This window comes from Acartia tonsa, chromosome 4 (assembly GCF_053477335.1).
Source record: "Acartia tonsa isolate MP-2025a chromosome 4, ASM5347733v1, whole genome shotgun sequence".
NCBI classification, from domain to species: Eukaryota; Metazoa; Arthropoda; class Copepoda; order Calanoida; family Acartiidae; genus Acartia; species Acartia tonsa.
In genome coordinates, this window is record NC_137263.1 from 24,071,818 (window position 1) to 24,093,519 (window position 21,702).

The 21,702-nt window shown below is 30.3% G+C and overlaps 1 protein-coding gene across 1 annotated transcript in view; it reads right to left on the reverse strand.

Annotated features, from left to right (window-relative positions):
- Positions 1-17,466, reverse strand: part of LOC145316511 (discoidin domain-containing receptor 2-like) — a 59,915-nt gene extending 42,449 nt beyond the window's left edge. Inside the window, exons 1-3 of the mRNA XM_080157084.1 lie at positions 17,215-17,466; positions 7,682-7,794; positions 5,938-6,043 (exon numbers count right to left, since the gene is read on the reverse strand). Coding sequence (XP_080013210.1) covers positions 5,938-6,043; positions 7,682-7,769 — 194 coding nt within the window. The 5' untranslated portion in view covers positions 7,770-7,794; positions 17,215-17,466. The remainder of the gene's footprint in view (positions 1-5,937; positions 6,044-7,681; positions 7,795-17,214) is intronic.
- Between the last annotated feature and the right edge of the window lie 4,236 nt (positions 17,467-21,702).

A 21,702-nucleotide genomic window follows, 5' to 3' on the forward strand; every position in this document is an offset into this window, starting at 1 on the left:
GGAAGATTTAAAGTAAAAAAAGAATATCTGAAAGTCTTTGCAATCAACTAATAACACAAAAAGTAAAAAATTTTAATGTTTAAGAAAGTGAAAATTACACATTTCAAAATTATTTTTCTTTGAAATTATGCTTATAATACCACAATTAATATTGTAAAAATGGAAACAAAAAAATCCAAGTAAATCAACGAGTCTTTGGTTTGTGAAACCATCTAACTGACCAAACTAAACAATAAACATACAAACCTAAATATCACAATAGGTTGAAGTTTATTTTATGGACAAGTTTATGAAACTAGCTATTGTTATACGGTTATAAGAAAATGGAAGAGGTTTTAAGCCTCCCCCTAATATCATTATTATTTTGATAATGCTGCTAGAAGGAAGAAATATTTGAAACGGTGGTAGATTGGAGGCTTTATATCTTAATGGTAATATAGCTTCAAAATAATAAGAAAAATAAAACACAATGTGTTAAATTTCCTAAATTTTTAAAGTTTCTTTTTAACAATCTTTCACATCTAGAGGTAATTTTATTATTTATCAATTTTTAAAAGCGAAGCTTTTCTATAATTAGGGTCGGTCCGTCCGTCCGTCCGTACGTCCGTCCGTCCGTCCGTACGTCCGTCCGTCCGAGATAGATAGCTTTTATTCGTTAATTTAGGCATGTTAGAATTGTCCTATCGATTTCAAACTTTGCATGATGATTCACCGGTGTCCTGGATAGAAAACAGGTTTTTTTTTACATACGTCTCACAAGACCTATGTAGTCATGACCGGGAGACAATGACGGTTCAGTACATGACTTTCGTTAAATCACAGCTGATCATTTTTGTGGGTTTTTTTGAAAATTACTTTTTTATCCAAAATTTTATAGTTTTTCCAAAAAAAATCTCAATTTTCTCACATTTGCTGCTTAGTTAGCCTAAATTTACGCAAGAAAAGTATAATAAGTAACAGCTGTACTGAAGATTGTGCTATCACCTATAACAAGATCTTTCAGAATAAATGGAATAAGATTTGTAGTCTAGAAATTGAGTAAGAGTTAATTATTTTGAATTAATGTTCAACAATAAATTTGCACGTCAGAACTGCTTCCATAGTCTTTCACCTGGCTTTAACATGTTCTATCTGACTTTGCCTTTGACTCCACAACATAAAGTTATTGCACACAAATCACCAAAACATTATCTCCTATCAATCCACATGTTAAACTTCTTGTTTAAAGATGTTAAAGTTACCGTCCCTGTCCTTCAACTTTAACAAGTATGCCTCATAATACTTTCCACTAAACAGGGTACCTCTCTCCACCCTGGTATAGCCAGACCTCTATTCTAGCCGGCCGACATGTTTCACCCAGCCTATAAATCTTGATGGAAGTCAGTTTAGAATTCTGACCTTGTTTGTTAATAAACAATTTCACACACTTTTGACTCTTTCTTTATGGCACTTGTTTGCTATTGAACTTGTGGCTTGACTTTTGCCATGTAAAGGGATAACCTCAAGATTCAGAATAAACTTTCAAGTATTCTTACTTTTTACTTCCTTTGGTTTCCTATGAACTAACTACTGTCATGAGAGATCTTTCCATGAATGAAAGCCAAGACTGCCATGCATCTAGCTACATGGTCTTTAAGACTCCCTTGCCTTAGTTACTTCAGCTAAGAGCTCATATCCTCTCATTCTCTATTACTCAGAAATTCACCATGGTTTTCGCCTACTCTGCTGATTGAAAGTCAGGTGGGTCTATGATTCCAAATTTAACACCACTTGATAGACAAACTGCCCTTTATTTTTGCTTTGCTAATCCTACATTTTGGTCTTCCTGTTCAACACCTTCCTAGGTCCCTTTACTACTGGTAGCTTTTATGAAGGGTAGTTTTGATCTGCTTAGGACAAAGAACTTGCCTGTGTTTATTTTCAAATTGGATTTTAAAGTCGCAATTTGAAATCACACTTGAATAAAATCCAGTTATGATCATGTAACAAGCATTCACATTCACTCTAGTAATAAGCTACTATTATTTTCTTCAAGCTATGAGCCAAGTGCTTTCCTGTCAGTTAGCTGCTCTTACACTATCTTGAATACACTATCTTGCAAATTATTCATCCAGCTTAGAATCCAATATGTATCTATAATCATTCTGTAGGTTCACCTATGTAAAACCTTCCATGGTTCTCACTATGACATTTGATCAGTAGTAAAGACAAGCAGTGTGTACAAAAGGCAGAGACTCAATCAAGACCAGCTATAGACTGGTCTTTCCACGGATTCCAAGTTCATGTCAAACACTTACAAGTGATAATCCCACTTGTTAAAAATATTAACCTTCTACTAAGCTCTTTTGAACCAAGGACTGGTTGTATATTCAATTGCAGCCTGGTATATATGGTAATATAGGACTTTAAACATGACAACTGTGGTTGTGGATATATATGTTATACTCCAAGCAGATATTGTTTTGATGTTGAGACATCAAATCAGCCAGGAACCAATATTGAGCAGGATAACTTGTTAATATTTCAAGGAAACTTGTTTTAAAAATATAATATGTCATGAGGCATGCTATAGGGACATGAAATATTTTTTAAAAAGTTAATTACAAGAGTTGTTTAGACATCAATTCAAATATTTACTTCAAATAACTCCTATTTCATTTCTAGACTACAAATCTTAGATTATTCAAGATTCTTAAAGATTTTGTTATTAATGATAACACAGTCCTTAGTTCAGCTGTATTTATTATACTTTTCTTGTGTAAATTTAAGTTAACTAAGCTGCAAATGCGAGAAAATTGTGATTTTTGAAGGAAAAACTATGAAAATTTGGGTATAAAAGTAATTTTCAAAAAAAACCACAAAAATGATCAGCTGTGATTTAACGAAAGTCATGTACTGAACCGTCATTGTCTCCCGGTCATGACTACATAGGTCTTGTGAGACGTATGTCAAAAAAAACCTGTTTCCTATCCAGGACACCGGTGGATTCCTGTAGTAGTTAGGTACGATTTAGAAAGCGTAGCAACTCTATAATCATTACCAGAATGTCCGTACGTCCATTTTAAACATGATGATTTTTTTACTTTTTTAAGAACAAATTTTTATGTTATCTAATCATCCGATTTACCTGATTTTTGGTATATTGATTCCTGGGACATCAAAGTATAATGTTATAAGCGCAGCAACTCTATAATCAAGTCCTAAAAATGTAAGTATGTCCATAAACATTATTCTGTATTAAGCAGTTTTTCAACAATTTTACTTACAACTTTGCTTCGACTCTTGTACATTTATATTCTGATTATTCAGTTCTTACACTATAAGAGTATTAATGTCCGTTTGTCCTACCGTTTCAGTGCTTCGCTTTTATGGATGTTGTCATCCTTGTTTTTCTAATTTTTTCCCACAGTGTAGTTTAGTCTGTTTTAGTTTGACATAAGATCTGATAAATTTTGAGATTAATGAATATGATTCTATCATATATTTATCATCTTTCTTTCCTCTACATCAATAAAAAGTTATTGTGTTGCGCAGCTACACTATAACTGTAATATGTTGGTCTGTCACTGAGACATCGTCACTAAAATAACTCTAAATAAATAGTGATATCTATCTAACTATCTCAGTAATAGCAACAGTATACTGTTTTTTCTCATCTAAATTGTTGTTAGCTCGATTTTAAAACGCCGCTACTTCTGGATGAAATTGTCCTTGTTTATTTAACATTATTGTCAATGTTTTTAGTTTTAAGAAAACATAACATATTTTGTTCTTTGGAAAAATTTTTAAATATCATAGCATACAAATATTAAGTTTATATTTAATAAAAATCAATTTAATATTTTTTTATTTATTTTGATATTTAATAACAAATAACCATGAATAATAATTTATTAAGTTATATGGAATATAAGTTAATGTGCCCTTGTTTTATAAGATACCCAATACTTCGTTTTGGTATCTTGAAAATGTTCCATGGTTCCCCATTATTGAAAGATCACTTTTTTCTTGTAGTGGGGCGAATTCAGTTTTTTTTTTAAATGTTAACCAGAAAGAATAAATAAATCCACTAAAACTAAAAGTTTGTTATATTTATTACTTTTGTTTATTTATTTTGTTGCAACCATAAATTAATTAATATTGGTGCAAAGTAAAGAACCCTAGCACTGTCTAAATATATACAATAAACAAAAAAATATACATATATTAGCCCTGTTTATTAGTTTCACTTTTTGAATGTATTAAATCTAACATAAAGGCTACGCCCCTATAAGCCTCTAGGAGTGTGGGTGGGGAAGTCAGCCCCCACCCCTTTCAATTTTAGATTTAAAAACGAAAAGTATAAAAAATTCGGAGGGAATATAAATTTTTCTAGGGGCGATTTCTCTAAGGAGGGTGTTGGTATCCTCCCCCAAAATAGTTATAAACCTTCCCTAGCCCTATGAGTAGCAACAATGTAAATAAAGAACCATTTCGTTTCAGCGGTTAGCATGATCCTTTGGTACAGATAGACATCCTGTTACTTTTATATAAGAAATGACTCGAGTTAAATGTTTTTATCTTTTTTAATACTCTGAATGCTTGGTTGATAAAAAAAACCAATATTTTTCAGCAAGATATAATAATTGCAAATTTATTTTAGATCATGGACATGAACTTATCCGTTTATAAATTTGAAAAATGAACAGTTCTAACATACATATATACAAATATAATCAATAACCAGGCATAGATTTACTATAATATACCATAGTATATACTATATAGTATACCCTATACTACCAAAAGAAACTTGATTTATGAACCTAATATTCTTATGGAAAAGGGATGAAGGAATAAATTAAAAAGCATTTTAGCATTTAGCCCCAAAAAGCAATGTTATTTTCACCACCATACCCATTTCCCTTTTATTTCGTCCAAATAATAAGTAATCCCCAATGTGTTTTGTTTTTCATTGCTTATCCGTTTATCCTTGAAGTTATTGAACTGTGCATGTATATAAACATTTATACTAAGCTAGTTTTTATAGCAGCTACTCTATTACTAAGTGATGGTAGTTTTTATGGTCCGTTTTTGTATGGGAGAGAGAAATTACACTGGTACCTAAAGTTTTATAACCACGATCCCTTGAATTTTTAAGTGATTAGTTGTTAATCGGTATTGGGTATGTATATCAATTTATCACCCGTTGTCTTATCCCTTAGAAACCCTAGTTTTTGTAAGTAAATAAATTTTTCTTGATTTTTACAAGTATTTTTAAAATGGTTTATTTAGGTACTAAATGTACAAGAATTTTTTTAAAACCAATAGAAATTGTATGAATAATTTTGGACTAATGTATCATATTCATAGTATAGCTTATTAGCTATGCTTTTAAATCATTATAGTTGGACAATAAAGAAAGAATAAATGTTTTCATTCATAATTGTCTTTTATGTACTAGATTCCCCTTTCTCTAGCTTTATTATTCAATATTATTGACAAGGCACATAAAGAATTATCCACTCAACAGTTTATTATTATTATTTTACAATTTTTTTATGTATATTCATATGCTATTACGAGCAGCTTCGTCCCAAGTATCCAGGGGCTCTCTATTCATAGGGTGGAAGAAAATAGCATTAATCCTATAAAAGACAATCTAAAACCATCCCGGGAACTGTATGACCCTTCAATTTAATCTGTTCAGTGGTTGGCGAGATCTTAACGGACAGACAAAAAAACTATAAAATTTTTTAACTACATGTGACCTAGCTAGCTTAAATTTTTAAAGAAAATACTGTTATCTTTATATCAAGTGATATACCTAATTATATGTGTGGTCTCTAGATTCAGATTACTCGACGAGGCATTCCCATCACATAAGACGATCTTTAGATTTGTAGAGTAGCTGCGCTACAATTGAGGCCATGTCCCCCATAACGAACGTGTCATTACCTGGCATTATGTGGACCAACACTGGAGTGTTCAAATGCTGAGGAGGCCGTGATATCCTTGTCTTTGATTGCTCCAGACTCCATACCAAGTGCGGATATACAGGTCTCTGGGGACAAAAAAAAATATTATTGTTTTTTTTTGCAGGGATGGCCAGCCGCTATCATCCGTTAATATAAAGCATTGAGATATTTTTGTTTGAAGCTTAATATCTCTGATAATGCTTGTCCGATTTGCCCTAACATTTCTGAGAAGCTTTATAAGTGTATTGGGTTGTTTTACCCTTTTTTATTAGCTCTTTTATAAAACCGCAAAATTCACCCTTCTTAATTCGATATTTTCGCGCATTTAAAAAAAGTAAAGAAAACCAACACATTAGCTCCATTCCTGCAATTCAAAATAGCATTTGATAAAAAGAAATGTACAGTCGCAGGATTCTTATAAAAAAAATTACGGCAGTACCCTGCAAGAAATATACATTTTCCCTTCAATTGAACAAGTGTATAGAGGCAATTTACCAGGGTGGTATGGCACATTGGGCTGTTTATTTCAATTATCCCAAAAGTTTTATAATAAATGTTTTCTTAATCATTGTATATACAACTTTGGGGCCTTTATTCTATTTTATTGTTTCACTAAGTTGAATTTCCATACGTTTCAACCACTAATTTTGATCTACAGAAGTAGCTTCTTGTATTATTATTTACATCAATATATCAGTCATTGTCTTATACCCTAAGATCCCAGGGATTGACAAAAAGTTTCTAGGATATATGTTCTTTGTAATAATAAAATAGAATGGATTTTCTATTAACATTCTAATATGTTAAAACTATAAACTAGAAAAAAATAAATATGGAAAAAATCGCCTTTGAAGGTATTTTTTTGTTCCATCATATTTAAATTAGTCAGTTATAAAAGTATTTAAACAGTTTTTTTTGTGAATTTTACCAAGTAGGTTTTTGTCCAAGTTTGACTTTTGTAAATTGTAAGATCAAACAGTTGGGACATTGCAATAAGAACAATATTATAAAGAGGATAATCTATTATAATAAAGATCTTTGTTTTGTAAAAATGAAAGCATGATTTTAATATGAAAACTAAACGCGAATTTTAAATCTAAAAAATTACTTTGAAATGCAAACTTTTTTTCCTAGATTAATACAAGGTTTATAAAACTAATATCTAGGGATAATAATAGACCATCCGCTCTATATTATGAGAATTCATATCAAGTCCCCGACTCTTAAATAAGAAGCAGACAAGCAAGAAATATCAAAATTTGCAACAAGTTTTTCCAATTTTGATAATTTGTGCACAATATTTGTTTCTAGGCCGATAATACTTTAATTAAAAAAAGACAAAAAGAAAAGTTTTTCCTTTAAAAACTTTGTGAAAAGTTTACTTTATAATGACATTAATGGTTCTTCTTATCAAGAAAACTTGGAAAATTGAATAAAAAAGTGCGCATTAGGCAAACAAATTTTTAGATTATTAGGTAAAATTTTATGAACTTAATATTTATTTAGATCATCAGGAGATTGAAATAGCAACATGCCTAAACATCTAATTTCTAGATAAAAATTGCCAAATGCAAAAGGCGTTTATTTTTCGCGTAATTTCTATTGATTAAGCCATTTTAAACAAGGATTTAGGCTGGTTATAAGGAACTATAAAAAAGTTCTTAATTAAAATAATATTCTGCGAAAGTGATGTTGCACTTGCAGTTGTAAAGAAACAAGTTTACCTGTACTGAGCGTACATGTTGGACAGCTGCCATAAAATATTATAAGGCTCACAGTGTAGAACAGATGGGGTAGTGTTTGAGCCAACATACTTATTACTCATCTCCATCAATACCTGAAGAAAAAAAAACAGTAAGTTCATTTTAACTTCTGGTTCAACTATATTACCATACATTTTATGATATTATAAAAATAATAAAATAAAATATATACATAATATAAAATTATTTTAAAAAACTTTTAGAAATTAATAAATATTTTATTCTGATTCAAAAATACATCTTTAATTTTTAAAAGAAAGATTTTTCCTTTATCTCTGACAACAAGTAGACTCGTATAAAAAGGCTTTAAAAGGGTAAAAAATAAGATGTGCCATCACATCGGCATATTGTCAAGTCATATACATTCGCAAATGGAAATAAAAGCTAATTAATTAAAATGAATGTTTACTTAAAAGGCTAAATCAATGGGAAAGAGCAGTTTTTGCTGCTTCAATAATTTGTTGTTCTAATGAATTATTTTCAGAAATCTAAAGTAATAAGACAATGACCGATAAATTGATATACATCCCTAATAATCATACACAAAAATACCCCTTCTGTAGATTACAATTAGTAGTTGAAACGTTTAAACATTTAACTTAATCAACCAACAAATCAAAATTTAATTAAAGTTCCTAAAGTTGTTAAACCATTAAATAAGAAAACGCTATTATAAAACCTTGGGGACTAGTGTAATAAACAGCCCAAAGTCTCCTACCTTCCTGAATATTGTACGTTTTACGAAAAAGATTGCACTCAAGAAATTGTATAACCACATAAATCTTCATTTCACGCTCAAGTTTTTTTTCTTCTCGTTATCTGTCCAATGTGTAAGCCAAGGCGGCCTTTGGATATAAACTTTATTACTCACAATTATTAACATAGGAAAAATATAATGTAGAAAATTGTTTTGTTAGAATTTTAAAATCATGGAAAGGAAACGAAGTAGCAGGTTTCGTCGAATTTTCACAGTAGCTTATCTCCTATTTCTAGCCCCTGCGTGGCAATTATTAACATTGACCTAATCTAAAATAACCTATCAAAAGCTACTGTGACAATACTTCGTTTTCTTTCCATGATCCGAATTTTATTTAAAATATTTTTTTGTGTTTAAGCTTGCTTAGCTTTGTCAGGCTTGTGTTAACTTAATTTAAATAAGAACTATAATGGTATTCTATTATGACCGTTTTAGTTAAAATATCTGATCTATGTTAATCTTATTCTGTGAATATAATAGTTATTCCCTGTACTTGCTGTAATAAAGGTTCAAATTCAAGTAATAAACTTTATTAGATGCTGCAACCTTTAGTTTTAAATTAAACTTGGATGCAGCATTTTTTATTATAGTTCATTACATTTTTTATTTTCTACTACTACCTATTAAAGCACTAAAGCTATGGTCATAAAAAAGCTGGTGTCAATAAAATAAATAGCTGGCAAAAAGTGGGTAAAACAAGAATAGAAATATTCGGCGATTTCCTACAAAGTCCCTTATCGAGCACAATAACAATGGAAATTAGGGGAAGAGGGCGTTGGTTGACCCTGTGTGGTTACCTACACTCCCCACCCCTTATTTTAATTAATTTAAAATAAAAGGGAATGGTTTTCGATGCTCGATAGACACCAAATATCCTAAGTGGCAAAAAATAAGTAAAAATACGCCAATTTTGCTTGATCAATGGAAAAAGTTAGAATAGTTCCTTGGCCCTGAAACATACACAAGATGGATTCACAGTCCAGGGTTTGATGATAAAATGTTCAACTTTTAAAAATTAAATTTTTAAATACATTATTGATATGTCAGATTAGAAAAATGCTATTACAAGTACTGGTTCTATTTATTTAAAATTTGAATACAAAATAAGGGTTAGGAACCAGTATAAAATTATTATGTGGATATAATTCTAGCGCCCATAATTCTATAATTCCCTCTAAAACTATAAATTAGAGGGTTTCAAAATACCATGGATTTTTAGTTCATTGTAGATAGTAATAAGTATTTATCTTCTTTGTTTATAATTCTGCCATTGGATACATTTTCATTCACTAAATTATTGTTTTAAAGAAAAGTAATAAAATTAAGATGACTGTCTATTGGAGTTCAGCTTAATGTAAAAAAAGTACAAATTAAATTTTACTTTTCTAATTGTGTAATATAATTTCATTAAATTTTTAAGGAGCAAAGCTACTCTTTAAGTGTACAAGTCTGTCTGTTTACTAGTTGAAAAAACAATCAATCTAATATTGATACAAAAATATAATAACTTAAAATGATAAAACTAAAAACAAAACACCAATAAAAGAAATTTCAATCTTTAAATATTTGATGTTATCAATATCTAGTGGTAAAATTCAAACATACAAAATAATATATCCAACATTTTTCCTTTTAATTATGACCTCAATATTATGCTTAAAAATTGTAGAAAAAAGTAATAATATTTGAAACACTCTAATTAACACACACACGCGCACATTTTATATTTAATCATATTGGATAATCGATTATAATCAAAAGACAGTCCTCCATCCATAATGATAATTTTCCCCTCGCTTTAATATCAACCATTAATTTTCATTTTTCCATTATTATATTCCCAACACAACAAATTATAAATGAAAGGAAAATAAATTCATTTGAGTTAAAGGCTCACTTGTATTCTATTTATTGGTGTTGAGTTTAGGAGCTAAACAAAACACAATCTAAAATAGCCTGTTAAAGTTAAAAAAAAGAATTTTCCTTTTAAAACTACCTAATAATGGAATAAAGAAATGGATTTACTCGTGTTTATTGGGCAATCTACATCATAATTTTATACTTAAAATTATGGAAATATTAAATTCATTGTATATATTATTAAAAGCATTTGTTTTTATATTTTACAAATTGAATATTCTTGTTGTAGACTCCACTTTCAATGAGTTGTGTTTTTCATAAAAACAAATGAACGAGTTGTTTTTTTTTACTTCAAAATAAACAAATTGCTTCGCCCATAACCTTTATGTATTATTTTCATGGATAGTTTCTTACTTTGATTAATATTAGCTGCTGCGCCCCTAGCATCTAGAGAGTGAAAATAGACTAAAACCATCCCAAGGATTAAATGAAAAAATCAAAATAGTCTAAAACCATCCCAGGACCTATGTGAAACTTCCATGCGAAGAAGAACTCAATCAGTTTAGCAGTTAATCTTAAAATCTTAAGCTTCAGACAACAAAAAACCTTAGTACTTTATAGAATGGGATTAGATTAAAAATATTTTTTTAACTTTAATTTTTGGAAATTATTTATCTACCAAAACTAAACGGCTTATTCAATTATCCGAAGTTTAAAACTTCAAACAAGCCAAGTTAAATTAAACAGGAAATAACTTTTTATTTCTTTGACAGAGTAACGTTCGTTCTTATTGACAGATATTATATGTAGAGTAGCTTTGCTATTCAACAAATTTAATAAGTTTCCCCATTCTCTGTTGGATATCCCTAAAAGCGTCCAAACTGAATTGGTTGACTCTAAAAAGATCAATATTGTGATAGGAGAGGGTGGGGATAAAAAAAAGAGTGTTTAAGACTCAGGGAAAAGGGTAGGTATATTTATTTTTTTAATTTTCTTCTTTATAAATTTCAAAAATTTCGAAAATTTAAGACAAAGACCAAATTGTGTCAAAAATGATCTATGCGACGTCATAAAAATGAGGGAGATGAGAGGAGAAGTGGGAAAGAAACCCCCTAAAAAAGAGATGGATAATCCCTCATTTTTATGACGTCACATGGAACATTTTAGACACAATTTGGTCTTTGTCATATTTAATAATAAATTGATTTGCAAATTCTAAAAGCATTAAATTACACCAATAATTTAAAAAGATAATTATGTTCTATTTAGCTATTCCTTAAATAATGGAATGGTACAAAGTAAGCAAAATTGAATGGTGTGCATTTATTTTAGCAAATTTTTAAAACAATTTATAACGTAGATATATTTGTGTTAAAACTTCAAAAGTTTTGTAGTGCTCTTCCCTCTCTAACTAACTTTAAAATGCCTCAGGGCTTCTAAAGACGTAGCCACTATAAGATGGCCTAAAACCACCCAAAGACACAAATCTTCTAACCAATATTAACCAACAAACATTTTCTAAAGTTTGCTACAAATAATTTTTCTACTATGTGGTTGTAAATGCACACCCCACAACATTATAGTTGAATGAAAGGTTTCTATTGTATTATTTCAACATATTTATACATATTCACAATGGTTAATAGTCAACATTAACGAAAAATCTTTTCATTAATATTTGTAGGCTTTTCAATTTTTCACTTTATACTGGGTATTATTAATATATCGTTAAATCAAAATTTTCGTTTGATGGATCTTTTTATTTCCATTAATTTTTTGTAAACTTGTAAACAAACAAGCAAGAAATTGCCTTTATAGTCTTATAAAAGTGGGAGATTGACTAACTTTAAATAAAACTCAAAATGACCCGTAATGTACCAAACTAAAAGGTTGACAGTTTTCAATGGAAACAGCAAAAAAACGCTCTAGAGAACCTCAAAAACCGAAGTAAATTCAGTAATTATATGCACTCCTTAATCTACTTTACCGCCCTTAAACTAAACTTCATATCATTCAAATTATCATAAAGCGTTACTATTATTTTTGTTTGTTTGATTATTTCACAGTAAATTTTAAATAAATGGATAAGAGACTTTTTAAGGACACTTAGGAGACAGGGATTTAGGGGACAATTAAAACTGTAAGATTAATCTTTAATCTATTCTTCCTCCTAGCTACAATAGGAATAATTATTGAGAAAATTTAATTAATGGGAATAATTAATGTCTATTGTCATATCCCTTTCTCCCTGACTTGGTTGACAATATTGAATATAATATATAATGGAAGGGGAAATAAAGTGTGGTGTTAGCAATGATTCCTGGACAAATTATTACTGAATCAGCATTATTATAACTTTTATTTATTTTCTAATATCACTTCATAAAGGTTTAAATAAAAATAAAATGTATTATATACATCTTAATTATCAAATTTAAAAAAGACTGCACCGTTAGCCTCTTGGGACTCTTAGAATGGGATTTAAGGTTTCTGCTATTCATGAAGAACGAGAGGAGGGGATTAATGTAAGTCAATTATTACCAGGTTTCCTGAAAAATGTAAACCAAACAGTCCAGAAGTTGTAAAACTCTTACTGGACAAAAAACAATCATTTTCCATATTGGCTATAAGCTTAAATTCTTTCGTGTTATACATTAATTTTCAGTTTAATAATTTAAACTATTTGTAATTAAAATTTAATTTTACTAAAGCTCAAAGTGGGGGAATATGGAACAACAATTTAATTACAGCAAACTTTTGATTATATCTTAAACAAGAAAAAAGGGAAGAAAAGTGCAGAAAAATTAATCTGTTAAATGGCGGCCAAAAGAATGTAAGAGAAAATTCCTTTAATTCTTAAATGACAACACCCACCCTCCCCCTCCTTTCGATTATTTAAAAAAGAAAAGAAAATTAGGTTTGTGAGGAATTGTACTCTAAAGTTAAAGCACTTAAAAAGGGAGTGTTGCATGAAGCTTCAATTGAGTCCTATGACTACCAAGTAACCAAATCTGAACCCCTAAAACAAAGACATCATTGTTGGCAAAATGATAATGATTTCGCTATGACAAATAACCTATCTTAATGTCATCTTTTTCCAAGTCTGTGTGTGTTGGTGGGGGGGGGGGGGGGCTTGTTGTGGTCAACTTGGTGCTTGCAGGGATAATGCCGAATGTAAATTTCCCTCCTTTACTTGAGAGCAGGAGAAAATTAAATTTGAGAGGAATGTGTTTGAAATTTGTAAATCTAAACATATGTCGTACAGACTCTTGGGGCAATAGTCAAGGGTGGGAGTTATTCTCCTAAGAGTGGCTTAAAAATGCTGAACAAATTATAGCAAAGCTCTTCTACAGGTCTTTTGTATTGGCCTGCAATTGACAGAAATCACACTACCAGAGCAAAAAAGAAAAAAAAACATACAATAAACCATGTTTATGGAAAATAACAAATAATGAGAGAAAAAAGACAATTATACAATTTTATTATCAATTGCTGTAAATTTATCAGGGTTCGGAAGCCGCGCCTCAGCCGCGCATAAGCCTCAGTTTTAAACCTGCTTGTGAGCAGAAAAAGAAATTTTTGAAAGAAGGATTGTCTACTAAATAGACAGTTTTATACATCCAGCTAAATTTTATAGTGATAAAATGACGATTTCACTGAGGCTTACACGCGGCTTACGCGCGGCTTCCGATCCCTGAAATTTATCTTCTTAAAACAAATTCAATATAATTATTTGCTTATTAAAGTAGTTGGATGTATGTTTGTATGTGGCCAGTATTATAACATAAACGGCTGAGCCTAGTATTGTCATAGGTATTTTTTACACTATTTAATTAAGATTTGTTGATTTATTCCTCTTCCCCCCCCCCCAAAAAAAAAATAATTTCTTTTTTTCAGACAGGGTTACCTCTCTCACTTTCTTACATAGAAGCCCCGTACGTAAAGCTGGTAGCTCAGCCAGTAGGTAAAATAAATACCTTCTCTTGTTTAAATTACTCTATGAAATGAATTAGTCAGCATTTTGGTGTAATTAAATAATCTTTTTTTAGAAAGCACTATTTTAAAATTAATTTAAAGAGACAAGCTATTTATTTATTTACTTTATTGGATCAATTGTGACTTGCTTTATTTTAATGTTATTCTGTTTTGTTAGCAAAGATTTTCTATAAACAAGAAAACTATGTAAAAAGATTTTGTGTACTAAGAATTATGACGTATAGTAGAAAAATAGAATATAACCCACTAAACCATTCCGTTAAAAAACTGTTCTAAATATTGACTTAACAAGACAAAATTATTTAAGTTTCAGAGAAGTAACTTATGAAGTTTCTAAGCAAACTGAAGGCACTAGTAAAAATACAATCTTTTTGAGAAAAAAAATGAATGGTTAATTAAAGTGAAAAAGAAGCTTAAATGAATACAAAAGTTAAAAATTTTAACAATATTTTTTTTCTTTTTCTTCTTAGAATTGGATATCGTCGTCAATTTAGGATGCTAAAATGGTCCTCATGTATTGGTCAGTTCTTTCATCTAGTAGGAGGGGATGGGATGAGGTAAAGGGGGTAGATGTGGGTTAACTTTATTTGAGCCACCTGTGAGGTTCACTTTAGTAGATTACATGAAAATTTGTTGCAACATCTAAGTAATAATATATTGATTGGCATAGAAGTCTTATATAATAGTTTTTTTCTTCAAAATTTATAATTTCAGATGAATCTTGTAAAAAACAAATATTTGACCAATGAATAAGATAAAAATCTTGGCACATCCGGCCTAATAAACATTCTCATATTCAGATTTCATATTTCTTAATAATCTTCATTTAATCTGGTCCCCAGAAAACTGAGACAATTCATTATTTATTTTCTTAGATCTTAATCTACCACCCAATTTCCCTTGAAGCCCTATTGGACTAAAGAAACCGGCCACTCCGGTGTTTTTTTTCTTCAAAATATTGGGAGTTAGGTTGGGGAAATATGGAAGTGCCAGTTCATATAAGATCATAGGAACGGCAAAGCGATGTTAACCCACCAGGAAGTCTGTTTGATATATTATGCAAAGGCTTCACTATGCCTAGCACCCGCGGGATTTCCTTACCTGGCGGGGCCTTTCAGTGCCTATTTAATTAAACTTGAGCAGTAACCCTATTAATTGCAGATTTATTGGATAAGAAGGTAGTTTGTGGTCCACTTGGTGCTAGGAGGAAAATTGCCATCTACCTTTCATCTTTGTATGATGTTAATCTTAATCAAACTAATTAAACCAATACACATTAAATACATAATATTACAATATATGAGAATCAAAAGCTACTTCAAAAAGAAAAAAAGTGTACTTTTTAGTAGGTACCATAGCTACTCTGAACTTGAAGCTCTAATTTGACTATCAAAGAAGGAGATGGCAGTTATTATCACTAAGACAACAAAAATTTTCTAAACTTATTTCATGATTTTTATATATAATTTTCTATTCTCAAAGATTTTAATTTTGCATAAAAATATATTCTTCAATTAGTTGGATCATATAGTAACTGTATTGTATTAAATGAAGTATTTGTAAAAATAACGTATTTGGTGGTTATGGTTAGGTCAGGTTAAGTAAAGGTTATATTAGCCCCAAAGGGATAGAATTTCCTAGGGATAGGGCTATCAATGATAAAAGCCACTTGCTGGGTCTAAAAATAAGAAGTGAGAAAAAATAAAAATAATGGGGTGAGGGGTTCATTAGCGAATACAGAGCTTTTATTGAAAGCACCGACGGTTATTCATAAATTAAAGAAAAGGGTTTTTCCTACATAGAAAAAAACATAAATAAAAACAATTATGTCGGGTATAGAAAGAAAAGTTTTAATTATTGTATATTTGTTACTAGTAATTGTGTGCTAATTACCAGGCTAATCAATATACAAAACTTTGTTTAGATGCGTACCATCTCTTTAGGTGTAATTTTTCATCATTTACTACTTACATCTTAATACCTTGTTGAAGATGTCAAGGTTTATTTCAGAACCATATTAGTTTTTAAATTAATCATAGCTTTTTTGTTTTATTTCTATAATTTTCTTTCTAAATAAATCGTTTAATTTTCACAAACAAAAAACTTTAGATGCAGTGGCGTACACGGATATTCATCTTTAGGGGATGAAAATAAAGGGGATGGTAGTTCTTCCTAGTATCATGGTTTAGAGGTTTAATCATCCCCTTTTCCTCAAGCCTTTGCTTTAATTCATCCAATCTTTTATAGTATATATAACAAATGTTTTTTCTTGGATTTCTTGTATGTATGTTTATAAAGCCGAAGTGAGTGACTGTATTTTACTCATTTTTGAAACACACAAGAATATATTATCATGTTATGGTACTTTAACTACCTACATGGTAAAAGATGATATAAAATTAATATCCATAATTAATCAATTTCAAGCTAAAGGTATTACAAATGACTAAACCATCCGCTAGCAGCCTCTATTGGCTTTGTCCTAAAAAAAACTGAAGTGATTTTGAATGAGATTTGAAGAATTATTACATTACAGGTTACACTAGAACTGTAGATCAATCAGTCTAATGTGGTTTCTGAGATCTTTATGCACATGCAAACACACATTCAGTTACTTTATTATGTGTTGGATATACCTACTAAATTTAATCACCTTTCAAAATAAACAAACTTTATAAAGAATTCATAATGTGTGCAAAAGTAATTATAGAATTGCAAAAAATTGCAAAAATTTGCTAAAATTCACACTTAGACAAGTAGAAACTTAATATTTTGGTAAAATTTAACATTCACAATAGTCAAAACAAAAATAAATAACTATGTCTGATATATGTTTTACATTTTTATAAAAATAAAACTTTTTAAAATACATTTTTCTCACCTTTCTTTATAAATAAAACTTCATTTCTTTAAAAAATTTTAAACCACTTTAACTAACCAATATATTTTCACTTTTATCTAGTTTCACATTTTTATAAACTTAATTTTGGACTTGATAACTTAAAATAACTTGTAATTTGTTTTTTACTTTTATGCTATAACAATTGTTAAATATTCTCTTTATAATAACTTTTTTTGAAAAAAATTTTTGCAATATACTCTTAGGCAAATGCCGGTCTTTACTACACTAACTCACTGATTGAATGAACGTAAAAGGGACGTGGGTTCAGGGGGGGGGGGTGGTAAAAGGGAACCTGAGTAAAAACTCGGAGAAAGAGAAGGCATGGCTTAGATCACATAGGAGTGGAGAGAGGTGAAGAGTAAATAAGGATTAAAGGGACAGTTATATCGTATTTTAATTATGCATTCCATAGTTTTACAGATCTTTTAAACAAATGTTTATTTATTAATGAATAGGTATAAATTAGGTTTCAAATAAATATCTATTGTTTGATTTTTAAAAGTAAAAGTAAAATGGTATTTTTTCTTGAGAGTTTTATCTTGGGAGGGTGGAAAAACCATCCCAAAAATAGCAATTTACCTTATCTGGACTTATGAAAAGCTTCAATGAAAAAACTTAAGTGAAAATTAATGCCACTTTCCCTTTAGATTTTGTAATAGAGAGAATCAGAAAATAGAGAGAGTAAGGGAGGGAGAGAGACAAAGAGAGGGAGAGAGATAGTGAGAGGTAGAGAAGGGGGCGAGAGAATGAGGGAAAGTATCGGCACACTCCGGTGTGTGTTCATATTTTCTGGGTTCTGTGGACATCGAGCTGTTCGAGAACGGAGTAACATTTCTTGGGTGGGGTTTCACCCCCTTTGCCCTCCCTTCCTTGATAAGGCACCTTCCTAATTTAAGCCCTAACTCTGTGGAAATGGAGAAAATATAAGATGAAGGGTTGAAGATGTTTTGGAACACATCTTGAATTATTATTTTTTATGCTTTTGAGTTTAGATGGCATCTTAGTCGTAATTTAAAAGGTTGAACCAAGGATAGATATTTCAAATTTGATATGAATCGGATTAATAAAGCTTATACTTCCACACCATTCCTTATAATCCTAATTTATATTATCCCCCCTCCCCCAGAAATTTTCTCGTATATTTAATGATGAAATGTATACATCCAAGCAAAATTATTTCCATAAGTAACGCAGCAACATATTCATGGGGGAGGAGGACATTGGACAGTAACTTATACAGAACCCCAAAGTTTTATAAACACAATCTCTCATTCGTTGGCTCAAAAACCTTTAGAAACTTAACCATAAGGGTCCATCAATAATTTGAACTTGCCAAATGGGTAACTTTCTAAGTTTCTTTTTTGTAATTGGGGATGTAAAAAAGTCTTCTCCATTAACTTATCTATTAGGATCCCTACATTCTATATTATATGTATAAAAAAACAGACAATTTGAAAGTTTTAAAAAGTATTATTTTTATTATCTGCTATAAGATAAATAGTAGGGCTTATTTGTTTGAGCCAAAAGATCTCTTAATATACTGGATGGGTGAAGTTGTACTATTTAGGAAGTTTAATATAACTTTTGCGTTATTTAGGCTAGTGACCATGAGCTCATTTATCTAGCTCCTAGAGGCTAGGGTTGCTGCTACAAGTTATAAATAAAACCAAGTCATCTTTATTACGAGCAAAGAATAAATCTTTAGTCATTTAACTTATTGGGTTTGACGGTCGTTTCTTAACTCGGACATATCCTATTTATTGAGGAGCTGTGCTACTATTAAGTTAGGTGGCAACACCCTGATGATTGTGGAATCATTACAATTCTAATGGTGTCCCCCACCAGTAGGATCCTTCCAGCAAATCAGGGATCAAGGAAGATGTCATTGAATATTATTTGCTCTGTAAAATTTTATAATGTTTTATTCCTTATTTGTACTGTAAGGCCCTTATTAAGTGGGTCCTTATTACTATTACCCCCCAACTATTGCATACAACCAATCCTTTAATTTCAAGACCTTTGTCTGAAAGTGTGTATTTACTATTTGGTAATGAAATGAGCCTGTTTTTTCATCTGAAATTCCAGCAGTAGGTAGTGCTTTTAATGTATTTAATCTTAAGCGGACTGGGTCGGATTGAGGTGTGGGTGAGTTATTTTAATCTCTGAATAAAATATATCACGAGTAGAGCTACTAGTTTTATTAATTAACATAAATTAATTGTATAAGAATAAGTCCTCTTTCAAAACAAATAGGCAATTTTCAATTTAGTATTTACCAAAGACATATTAAAAACATTATAAAATAATCTTAATTTTTTCTGTAGTATTTCTAAACTTAACCAACCTAACGTACATACGTAGTCGTTGGTTTTTTTGTTACACCGCCCCCCTTCCAGCTGCAAACAAAAATCTAATTTTATATTTCCTACATCCATGAATGGAAGCTGCTCAAAATTTAACCCCCATCCTATCCTAACCCCCCCCCCCCCCCCGATATTCAGCTCCCTTTTTAATTGAAAACCTAAAAGGCGGAAGTAGAGAGGGGGGGGTGTTAATGTAGAATGGGGACGTGCAGATGCACTTTACCATAAATCAAGCTTTACAAAGTGTGAAGGATTTTATTGATTCTGATAAACTGAGTTTATTGTGTAATATACATCATATATATAAGAATTAAATTTTGCCAAAAGTTTTACACAGCAATCGAATCTAAATATAAAATTGTAACCTTCCCCCCCCCCCCTCCAAGAAAAAAAGTTGGTCATAGCTTGAAATTTGGCTGGGAGTGGCTACCCGCATGATTGAAAATAAGAGCAATACGAGGTTTTTTGCGAGTTCCTCTCGAGAAAGACGGGTTATAGCAAAACAAAATTGCGGATAAAAAACCTAATTTTGTTATTTATCTTAAATGAGATTAGGTTCAATAATAATGGACAGCCCCGCAGTGTCACAGCTTTTTTACACGCAAAATATAATCATGAAAGGTTTCAGTGATCTAATAGTCCAATCTACAAATATCATGTTGTTTGATTCATGAAACACAAATTTAATTTAGAATATAACAACGATACAGACCTTTAAGCAGATAAAATGATACTCATTTTCAACTTTAAGTACACCTCAATTTGTAATATATAACTTAAAATATCTTTAATATTCTTTTTAAGTTAGATTAATATAATTAAAGTAATGATAAAGATATGTATGCCTAACTTTTAAATAATTGTAAAAAATACGGGTTCTATAAAAAATGAATTATTTCGAAAAAGTATGATTAATATTTCATTATCTTTCATGAGAAAGAAAAAGGTAATAAATATTGTAGCTGCGCAAATAATAAATAATTTGATGACAGATTTTGTTATCTTTTTATTTGTCTGTAATAAATAAGGTAGCTTTATAAACATGTTGGCCGGATAACATCATAAAACATTATAAAACAAGAATGACAACATCCATAAGTAGCGAGGCACAAAAATTGTGGATGGGAATACGTAGAAGTAGATTTAAAATCAATAATAGATTTATTGGAGAGAAAAAAACATGAAACCTTTTTTTATTTTGTATGATGAAGATGGTTAAAGTAAATTACATACTAGATGCACATAACAATGGGAAAAAATATTTTGAAACTGTTAATGCAAAAAAGTTTTAAAATTGGACCAAAAATGCCAAAGATATGGGGAAATATATCAACATATAAAAATAGCCAAAAACCTGCTAAAAGGCAGTTTGGCCGCCATTGTTTCTTTTCATAAAACGCCAGAAATTTAAGTTTAATATCTTTAACTGAAAAATTTATGAAAATTGAACCATAAACACCAAAGATATGGAGAAAAATGTGAAAAATATAAAAATAGCCAAAAACCTGCAAAAAGGCAGTCTGACCGTCATTGTTGTTTTCTTCAAATGACGGGAAATTTAATTTTGATATCTTTAACTGAAAAAATTTTGAAAATCGGACCATAAACACCAAAGATATGGGGAAAATTTGGAAAATATAAAAAATAGCCTAAAACCTGCTATAAAAAAGTCCGACCGCCATTGATGTTTTATAGTTAATTGTGCTCCTTAATGATGGGAATGTTGTCAAAAAATTTCAGCTCTCTATCTTTTATAGGAGCCGAGAAAATCACGTTTCCCCCAATTCATTAATTACGGACGGACGGACGGACAGACGGACAGACGGACGGACATTGTGAATTATAGAGTAGCTTCGCTATTAATAAAATATTTTCAATTACTATATTAGCTTTTTGTTTTTCTTCCTTATTATAAAAAATATAAACTTTAATTTCTGCAAAATTTTTAACAGTTTTTATTTAATATTTACTATTTATATATTGCTAAGCCTATATTGTTGTTGAGCTTTTTTAAAAATATCTATTATTTAAAATCTTTCTAAAAAAATATAGATATAAAAAAAGACAGAGCGTTGCATACAGACAGGCACACAAAGTTTATGCT